This window comes from Nycticebus coucang, chromosome 12, assembly GCF_027406575.1.
Source record: "Nycticebus coucang isolate mNycCou1 chromosome 12, mNycCou1.pri, whole genome shotgun sequence".
NCBI classification, from domain to species: Eukaryota; Metazoa; Chordata; class Mammalia; order Primates; family Lorisidae; genus Nycticebus; species Nycticebus coucang.
Window position 1 is genome coordinate 80,840,680 of NC_069791.1, and position 10,754 is coordinate 80,851,433.

Genomic DNA, 10,754 nt, shown 5'->3' on the forward strand with positions numbered 1-10,754 from the left:
GCCCAGCCCTCCATCTTTTCTTATGACTGCATAGTACTCCCTGGTACACATATACCACAGTTTGTTATTCCATTCATGGGTTGATGGACACTTGGGTTGATTGCATGTCTTGGCAATTGTGAATTGGGCTGCAATAAACATTCTAGTGCAAATGTCCTTGTGGTAAAATGATGTGTGTGCTTCATTCTTTTTTCTTCCATTTTCCCAAGATTAAATGATTATTAAAAAAGTGTGCCACATTGTATAGAAATCAACATTCTCTCCCATAATTCTGTGTGTCTGGGACTATAGAAATGTCACTGTCCCTGCCCCACATCTTCAAATTAACATTCTCAGGTCACAACAATAAGTATTCCCAAAGGGGACCTTCTGGAAAAACAGACTATTTCCTCGGCTCTTATTTCCCTCCTTTTGTAGCATGCACCAGCAATCTAGCCAAGAAGTATATATTGGGGAGTAAGGAGGAGATCCACCAGTAAGTTCACAGCCATTAGAGACAAGCACAAACGGATAGGTCAACATACTGGCAAAAAATCCTATGACAGTTCTTGTGATAACTCTTCATTTCATTCATGGTGGAAACCCCACTGTCCAGTGCATAGGTATTGCCGAGGTAGGCCAGTGAGTTACAGAGCCACAAAGAAATGATGTCATCTAGGAGGTGAGGAACAAGACTGGTGAAAAATCCTAGGATGCCCTCTTCCCGATAGATGGTTACTATGGGGTCACAAAGTCCACAGTGCTTGGATTCTCTGCCAGTGAATTGTACCATAGACCTCAGAGTGATTACTGTGGAACACAGAGAAAAAAATTTTAGAACTATATTGAGGCCTGGTGCAATGGCTCATGCCTGTAATCCCAGCACTTTGGGAGGCTGAGGCGGGAGGATTGCAGGAGACAGAGACTAGCCTGGGCAAGAGCAAGACCCTGTATCTACAAAAAATAAAGTAAAATTTATCCAGGCATGGTAGTTTGACAGCCCTGATCAAAAAAGATATGTGTGCTTCATTCTTAATAATCTTTTTTTCTCCTGTTCTTTTTTTTTTTTCTTTCTTCCTTCCTTCCTTTTTTCTTTCTTTCTTCTGTTTTTTCATATGTCTGCAAGCTCACTATTTCTCTATCCTGCTTGGTCAGTTCTGCTATTGAGAGACTCTGATGCATTTCTCAGTTTGTCAATTGAGTTTTTAAGCCCTAAAATTTCTGCTTGATTTTTATAAATTATTACAGTTTCTCTCTCTTTTTTTTTTAATTAAATCATAGCTGTGTACATTAATGTAATAATGGGGTACAATGTGCTGGTCTTGGGGCGGCGCCTGTGGCTCAAAGGAATAGGGTGCTGGCCCCATATACCAGAGGCGGCGGGTTCAAACCCGGCCCCAGCCAAAAACTGCAAAAAAAAAAAAAAGAATGTGCTGGTCTTATATACAGTTTGAAATATTTTCATCAAACTGGTTAACATAGCCTTTATGACATTTTTTTAGTTATTGTGTTCAGACATTTATATCCTGCATTTAGTAAGTTTCACCTGTACCCTTCTAAGATGCACCGTAGGTGTGGTCCCACCAATTACCCTCCCTTCAGTCTCTTTTGTTAAATTTCTCTCATAGGCTTCTGAATCCTTTCTCTGTGTCATCTTCAAGTTCATTGAGCTTCCTTAGGACAGCTATTTTGAATTCTTTGTCTGAAAGGTCCCTTATCTCCATCACTCTATAATTGGTCACTGGTACCTTATTTAGTTAATTTAGTGAGGTCACATCTTCCTAGATCAGTGGTTCTCAACCTGTGGGTCATGATCCATAGGAACTGTATTAAAGGGTCGCGACATTAGGAAGGTTGACAACCACTGTCCTAGATGTTGTTGATGTTTGTGGACATTTGTCAGTGTCTGGGTATTGAAAAGTTAGATATTTATTTTAATCTTCACAGGCTTGTTTGAACTCATCCTTCTTGACAAGGCTTTCCAGATACTCAAATGGAATTGAGTACTGTGGTCTAAATCTCTGGTCACTGCAGCTATTTCAGAACTAGGACTGCCCCAAGCCCAATAATGCTGTGACTCTATACATCCCTGGTGGTACTGCCATAGTGATCTTGGGTAAGATACAAGAGAGTTCCCAGGGTTACTAGGCACTTTCTTTCCTCACCCTCAGGCTGGGCTGATGGAGTTGGAGGAGTGACATAGGCACTCCCTGGTGGCCACCAGAGCCAGGTCACACCTGAAGCTAGCCCATTTTCACCCAAAGCCAGTAATCACTGTTGCCTGGCTACTCTGACATTTAGTCAGCAGGTGGTGAATCCTGCCATGTCCTTCTCTTCTGGATCCACCCTTCTGGCCTAGGCTGCGTCCAGAAGTGTCATCCAAGAACTAAGGCCTGGGTTAAGGGGCCTCCGGATTCTGCCCAGTTCTTTATTTTACTGTGGCTTAGCTGGTACTCAAGTTGCAAGACAAAGTCCTCTGAGCACTTCCTTTATCTTACCTCAAGCTGAAGAAGTCTGAGCTTCGCTGCCTGATTTGTGAGAGGGGTGACAGGCAGTAGCTTGTCCACCACCACTAGTGTCTCACTGGGTCACGTGTACCCTAAAGCTACTGGCTCTGAGCACAGTCAACAGGAATTGCCTAAGGACTGCAGCTCTTGTACCTGTCTGCCTTATGAATTTAGCCCAGGCCCCCGGCTTCTGGGGTGGGGCTTTCCAGAACTCTGAGCTTTAGGGTGGAGGATTTCCCTCTGGCTGGGCTTGTCAGAAAGCTACCTCTGAGGACACTGGCAGAATTCTGCCCTATTCTATGTTCCCTTGTGCCAGGATAGACCTAGGTTTTAGTGGAAAGCATACCAAACCCCGGCACCTAGGGTCTGGTATGCCCTAAGTGGGCATAGGCAATGCAATAATTATTTTTCCTTTCCTGTATAACTTACTATTTTTCCTAAAATGAAAAAAGTGTTTAGGCTGAGCATGGTGGCTCACACCTGTAATCCCAGCACTGTGGGAGGCTGAGGTAGTTGGAGTTCCTGACCAGCCTAAGCAAGAGCAAGACCCCAGTGTCTATTTAAAAAAAAAAATAGCTGAGCACTGTGGTGGATGCCTGTAGTCCCAGCTACTTGGGAGGCTGAGGCAAGAGGACCCAAGGCTGAGCCCAAGAGTTCGGGGTTGCTGTGAGCTATGATGACGCCACAGCACTCTACCCAGGGCAACAAAAGTTAAGACTCTGTCTCAAAAAAAAAGAAGAAAAGAAAAAAAGAACAAGATTTTGCCTTTAGAATTTTTCCCTTTTTGGCTGATCTGATGGTAGGTAGTGGGTTATCAGAACTTATTAACATTAGTGTTAGGAGGCACCTGTGGCTCAGTGGATAGGCACATAAACTGAGGCTGGTGGGTTTGAATCCGGCCTGGGCCAGCTAAACAACGACAACTTTAACAAAAAAATAGCCGGATGTTGTGGTGGGCACCTGTAGTCCCAGCTACTCGGGAGGCTAAGACAAGAGAATAGATCACATAAGCCCAATAGGTTGAGGTTGCTGTGAGCTGTGATGCCATGGCAATCTACTGAGGGCAACATAGTGAGACTCTGTCTCAAAAAAAAAAAAATTAGTGTCACTAAAGTTGGTATTCAACCCCCAACTGATAAATTTGACTGGCTATTAAAAAAAAGAAATTTTTGGCTCGACGCCTGTGGCTCAAGTGGCTAAGGCGCCAGCCACATACACCTGAGCTAGTGGGTTTGAATCCAGTCCGGGCCCGCCAAACAACAATGACGGCTGCAACCAAAAAATAGCCGGCGCTGTGGTGGGCGCCTGTAGTCCCAGCTACTTGGGAGGCAGAGGCAGGAGAATCGCTTGAGCCCAGGAGTTGGAGGTTGCTGTGAACTGTGACACTACAGCACTCTACCCAGGGCAACAGCTTGAGGCTCTGTCTCAAAAAAAAAAAAAAAAAAAGAAATTTTCCTTCTTTTTATTTTTAGTCTCATTGATATTTGCACTAATATTTATTATTTCTTTCCTTCTGCATGGTTTGGGTTGATTTTGTTCTTCTTTTTCTGTTTTTCTCACTGGTCTTTATTGATCTGTTGTCAAGTTCACTGATCCTTTTTTTGTAATCTCTCATATTCTATTAAGATCATCCAGTAAATTTTCATTTTAGATATACTATTTTTCAGATTTGGATTTCACATTTTATCATTTTTTCCTTTTTTTTTGAATTTTGCTTTCAATTGTCTTAGTTTGAAGTTTTTAAAAAAATTTTCTTTCTTTTTCTTTTATTTATTTATTTATTTATTATTATTTTTTTTTATTGAGACAGAGTTTCACTTTGGGCCCTCCGTAGAGTGCTATAGCATCATAGCTCACAGCAATCTCCAACTCTTGGGCTTAAGTGATTCTCTTGCCTCAGCCTCCCAAGTAGCTGGGACTATAGGCGCCTGCCACAATGCCTGGCTTTTTTTTTTTTTTTTTGGTAGAGACAGGGTCTCACTCTGGCTCACGCTGGTCTCGAACCTCTGAGCTCAGGGCAATCCACTGGCCTCAGCCTCCCAGAGTGCTAGAATTACAGGCGTGAGCCACCACACCCGGCCTTTTTCCTTTTTACACAAACATGTGCCATTGTGTTAAAGATTTCCCATTAAAATTTTTTCCCCCTTTTTTGCCTGTGAGGCAATCATTATGATTATATTTTCCTTTAAGTACTTGGATATGTTTAGCTTTTTTTTTTTTTTTTTTTTGTAGAGACAGAGTCTCACTTTCTGGCCCTTGGTAGAGTGCCGTGGCATCACACAGCTCACAGCAACCTCCAACTCCTGGGCTTAAGCGATTCTCTTGCCTCAGCCTCCCGAGTAGCTGGGACTACAGGCGCCCGCCACAATGCCCGGCTATTTTTTAGTTGCAGTTTGGCAGGGGCTGGGTTTGAACCCGCCACCCTAGGTATATGGGGCTGGCGCCTTACCGACTGAGCCACAGGCGCCGCCCGGATGTTTAGCTTTATTCCTTTATAGTTGAGTTTTTTTTTTTTTTTAGTTTTTGGTTGGGTCTGGGTTTGAACCCGCTGCCTCTGGCAAATGGGACCAGTGTCCTACCCCTTTGAGCCAGAGGAACTGCCCTATAGTAATTTTTTTTTTTTTTGAGATGGAGCCTCAAGCTGTCATCCTGGGTAGAGTGCTGTGGCATCACAGCTCACAGCAACCTCCAACTCCTGGGCTTACACAATTCTCCTGCCTCTGTCTCCCAAGCATCTAGGACTACAGGCGCCCGCCACAACACCTGGCTATTTTTTGGTTGCAGCTGTCGTTGTTATTTGGCAGCCCTGGATGGATTCGAACCTGCTGGCTCAGGTGTATGTGGCTGGCACCTTAGACACTTGAGCCACAGGTGCGAAGCCTCCTTTATAGTATTATAATATTGCTGTTATCTTGGAGCTTTTTGTTTTGTTTTTAGAGAAAGTCTCACTCAGTTACCCTGGATAGAGTGCTGTGGAGTTAGCCTAGCTCACAGCAATCTCAAACTCTTGGACTCAAGCAATCCTCTTGCTTCATCCTCCTGAGTAGCTGGGACTGCAGGTCCCTGCGTAATGCTGGGCTAATTTTTCTATTTTTAGTACAGGTCTCTTGCTCAGACTGTTCTTGAACTTTTGAGCTCAAGCAATCCTCCTGTCTCAGCTTCCCAGAGTGCTAGGACTACAGGTGTGAGCCACCGAACCCAGTCTACTTTGTTTTTTTTTTTATTAAATCATAGTTGTGTACATTAGTATGATCATGGGGCACCATACACTTGGTTCATAGACCGTTTGACACATTTTCATCACACTAGTTAATGTAGCTTTCGTGGCATTTTCTTAGTTATTTTGCTAAGACCTTTACATTCCACATTTACTAGGATTTACATATACCCTTGTAAGATGCACCCCAGTCTACTTTTCCTGCTTCTTTCTAATTCCATTAATTTTTGATTGTACTTTAGACGCTGGGATAATTTCTTTTATGGACTTGGATTCTGCTATCTTCTTTTGAAAACTGCTCATATTTGTGCTGTCAGAAAGTTAAATTACTAGCTGTTCACATTGTATTTGTGATATTTTGTTATTATACTTTGTTAGGGATTGGTCTGTTTCAGTTTTGTCCTTAGTCTTAGAGCAAATCCTTTGTCCTGGTACATAACATTTATTTCTAAGCCTTAGGGTTTTAATGTAAAGCCTAATATGTGTACCAAACCCTCTAATTTGGCAGGATTTAAATGACAAACTCTGCTCTGTGGTAGGCAGCAGTTAGAAATCTCTGTTCAGGGCAGCACCTGTGGCTCAGTGGGTAGGGCGCCAGCCCCATATACTGAGGGTGGAGGGTTCAAACGCGGCCCCAGCCAAACTGCAATAGCAACAAAAAATAGCCGGGCATTGTGGTGGGTGCCTGTAGTCCCAGCTACTCTGGAGGCTGAGGCGAGAGAATTGTCTAAGCCCAAGAGCTGGAGGTTGCTGTGAGCTGTGACGCCACGGCACCCTACCAAGGGCGACAAAGTGAGACTCTATCTCTAAAGAAAAAAAGAGAGAGAGAGAAAAAGATAGAAATCTCTGTTCGGCTTTTTTAGCTTCTATCTGAAAATAACAGAAAGTTCAACTGCTCTGCTGTGGCATCATAGCTCAGCAACCTCCAACTCTTGGGCTCAAGTGATTCTCTTGCCTCAGCCTCCTGAGTAGCTGGGACTACAGGCGCGCACCACAACACCTGGCTATTTTTTAGAGATGAGGTCTTGCTCTGGCTCAGGCTGGTCTCGAAACTGTGAGCTTAAGCAATCTATCCACCTCGGCCTACCAGAGTGCTAGGGTTACAGGCGTGAGCCAGAGTCCAGGAGTTAAGAGACCAGCCTGGGCAATACAGCAAAATCCTGTCTCTACAAAATAATAATAATATTAATAAATCTTATTGCCTTTATTATACTTATTTTAAAACTATTACCAAATATATTCAGGTTCTTTTTTTTTTTAATTTTTTTTTTTTTTGTAGAGACAGAGTCTCACTTTATGGCCCTTGGTAGAGTGCCGTGGCCTCACACAGCTCACAGCAACCTCCAACTCCTGGGCTTAAGCGATTCTCTTGCCTCAGCCTCCCGAGTAGCTGGGACTACAGGTGCCCGCCACAACGCCCGGCTATTTTTTGGTTGCAGTTTGGCCGGGGATGGGTTTGAACCCTCCACCCTCGGTATATGGGGCCGGCGCCTTACCGACTGAGCCACAGGCGCCGCCCTTCTTTTTTTTTTTTTTTTTTTGAGACAAGAGTCTCGCTATGTTGCCCTCAGTAGAGTGCTGTGGCTCACAGCTCACAGCAACCTCCAACTCTTGGGCATAAGCGATTCTCTTGCCTCAGCCACCCAAGTAGCTGAGACTACAGGTGCCCACCCCAACGCCCGGCTGTATGTTCAGGTTCTTTTTTTTTTTTTTTTTTTCATTCAAGAGAATTAAATCGTTTATTGATTACACATGATAATGGTAGATACACAAGCTTCATTCTCATCTGTAATTTTATCTGGTACCATTATTCAATTTAGATATATTGCATAGGATATGCCAACAATCACCTTTATAACCAATAATTCCATGATTTTCCTTGGATGACCCCTTTAAATGGTGAGCTTCAGGTCACAACAGTAACCCTCAGTTCAACTATACCAAGGTTTCTGAAGACAATGGCTTCTTCACCCAAGCAGGTTGTAAATGAATTTCAAATAGAACCTGGCATCACCCTGAAGGAATTCTAGCTTCACACTTTTAGAAAGTTTACCAAAATGGCTTCAGAGTAGACTAACTTTACACAGCACATTTAAAAAAAAAAAAAAGACACATTTATTCAGCGTCATGATCAGACTATTACATTTAGCAATCAACAGCATGGGTGCAAAAAAAAAAAAAAATCTACATTAAAACCCTTTGTTGGAATGCTTTACACTTTCCACAGAACAGAAACTAAAATAACCTGTTATACAATTAGTCACAAATACAGTCCTCGAGTTTTTTGCCCATACACATGAGTATTGTCTAAAACATGTCTTCTTTGTAGCAGCTAGGCCCTGCCACCACTGTGCTTGGCTGAGTTCACAAATCTGTTGTAACCTGTAGCTTCCCTGTCACTTCTCTGGCTCTCCTCTCCTGCTAAGCTTTGTTTCCTGGGAATAATTAAAACCTTCTGCCACTGCCATAGCTACTGCTGCTACTGGAACCACCATAGCCACCTTGGTTTCGTGGTTTGGCAAAGTATTGGCCGCCACCACCATAAGGGCCAGAGCTTCTGCCTCCAAAATTTCCTCCCTTCATAGGTCCAAAATTTGATGACTGATTGTTGTAATTGCCAAAATCATTGTAACTTCCACCACCTCCAAAATTGCTTCCATCATTACCAAATCCATCGTAGCCATCCCCACTGCCACCATATCCACCACCACCACGGCTGCCACCAAAGCCACCACGACCACTGAAGTTTCCTCCACGGCCAAAGTTGTCGTTTCCACCAAAACCACCTCCACGACCCCCACCAAAGTTTCCAGAACCACTTCGACCTCTTTGGCTGGAGGAAGCACTAGCCATCTCTTGCTTTGACAGGGCTTTCCTTACTTCACAGTTGTGGCCATTCACGGTATGGTATTTCTGAATGACAATCTTATCCACAGAATCATGGTCATCAAACGTAACAAAAGCAAAGCCCCTCTTCTTGCCACTGCCTCGGTCAGTCATGATTTCAATCACTTCAATTTTCCCATTCTGTTCAAAATAGTCTCTTAAGTGATGTTCTTCAGTATCTTCTTTAATGCCACCAACAAAGATCTTTTTCACAGTTAAGTGGGCACCAGGTCTTTGAGAATCCTCTCTGGAAACAGCTCCCTTTGGTTCCACAACTCTTCCATCCACTTTGTGTGGCCTTGCATTCATTGCTGCATCCACCTCCTCCACGGTGGCGTATGTGACAAACCCAAAGCCCCTGGAGCGCTTGGTGTTCGGATCTCTCATTACCACGCAGTCTGTGAGCGTTCCCCATTGCTCAGAATGGCTCCTCAGACTCTCATCAGTCGTTTCAAAGCTCAACCCTCCAATGAATAGCTTCCGCAGCTGTTCAGGCTCTTTAGGAGACTCTGACTTAGACATGACGGCAGTGGGAAGAGAGACTTTAACGATGCTTCCTCGGCAGCGTCCACAGGCAGAAAGCTGTTCAGGTTCTTAATTAGATTATTTCGGATCTTTTTTTTGCCCTCTCCCTTCTAGTAATTGTATAATATCTTTACTTCATTATTTAAAAACATCAAAACTCATCCTCCACATCCATCATCAGAACCATCTCTGGTAGACCTGGGAGAAATTAAACTGGGTGTCTCAAACCTGTAACCATTAATAGCCTGGCATTGTGGTGGGAGCATGTAATCCCAGCTACTGGGGAGGCTGAAGAAAGGGGATGGCTTGAGACCAAGAGTTTGAGGTTTCTGTGAGCTACAATGTCACCTCACTCTATCAAGGCCAACAAAGTGCAACTCTGTCTTAAGAACAAAAACAAACAAACAAACAAAAACTGTAACCATTTTTTTTTTTTTTTGAGACAGAGTCTCACTTTGTCAACCTGGGTAGAGTGCTATGGTGTCACAGCGCATAGCAACCTCAAATTCTTGGGCTCAAGCGATTCTCTTGCCTCAGCCTTCCAAGTAGCTGGAACTAGACAGGCACCGGCCACAACGCCCAGCTTTTATTTTTTTATTTTTTTTTAGAGACAGAGTATCACTTTGTTGCCGTCGTAGAGTGCTGTGGCGTCACAGCTCACAGTAACCTCCAGCTCGTGGGTTTAGGCGATTCTGTTGCCTCAGCCTCCCTTGAAGCTGGGACTACAGGCGTCCGCCACAGCCTGGCAGTTTGGCCAGGGCTGGGTTTGAATCCGCCATCCTCAGTATATGGGGCCGGTGCCCTACTCACTGAGCCAGTGGCGCTGCCCAGCTATTTTTATTTTTTGGTTGTAGCTGTCATTGTTGTTTGTGAGGCCCCGGCTGGATTTGAACCACCAGCTCCGGTGTATATGGCTGGTGCCCTAGCCCCTGAGTGCCTATAGCAACCAGTGCCTGAGCCAACCTGTAACCATTGTCTTACTAATAAAATTGGGAATATTGAACTTCAAAGGCACATCTAATCAAAGAGTGTCAGGATTTGTGTTTCTGAGGGATTCTATAACTAAAGGTAGGGATGTTGTGACCAAGTGTCCCGCCCCAACAATTGCATCTTTTGTGCTTGAGTGACCAGCTTAGAGGGAGTTCCCACTGTCAGCATCTGAGGTTTCAGGCTGTGTTTTAGGGTGGACTGTGATGCCTGCCTTCAGCCAGCTGCCCACAGAGGTAAATGTTTCAGGGTAACACTCTTTTTTGGCTGTAGTCAACATAAAAAGAACTGGGAGAATGATACCTAGAAGGAAAAAAAAAAAGGAAAGAAAAAGGAGCAAAGACATTTTGTCACTCATGGTTTTCTGCATTTTAGTTGGGACTATACGCAGTTTTTGAAGTACTTTTGGGACCTACATTCCTATACAAGTGAGCAGAACGCCCAGTGTGGATTTCAGAAAAGGGCCCGAGGGACTTTCATTAATTGCAAAATCAGTGCAGAGATTCCTTCTTATTTGTTCACGTACCCTTATCCCAAGTGGTGGCGCCAGCGCGGAGCGGCTTCTGAAGGTCGGGGAGCTCGTTTGTTCTTCCCCTGAAAAGTGAAGGTGCTGCAGGTCGCAGCTTTGCGGAGAAGCAAGCTCTGCGGTGTAC

General features: G+C 44.1%; 1 protein-coding gene and 1 pseudogene across 1 annotated transcript; both read right to left on the minus strand.

The window, feature by feature from the left end:
- Positions 1–209: 209 nt before the first annotated feature.
- On the minus strand, positions 210–10,736 carry LOC128561257 (mitochondrial carrier homolog 2-like; annotated as a pseudogene).
- LOC128561213 (heterogeneous nuclear ribonucleoprotein A1-like) lies at positions 7,807–9,165 on the minus strand. Its single transcript, XM_053555128.1, has one exon. The coding sequence runs from the start codon at positions 9,109–9,111 to the stop codon at positions 8,149–8,151; it is 963 nt and encodes a 320-aa protein (XP_053411103.1). The 5' UTR covers positions 9,112–9,165; the 3' UTR covers positions 7,807–8,148.
- Positions 10,737–10,754: the final 18 nt, after the last annotated feature.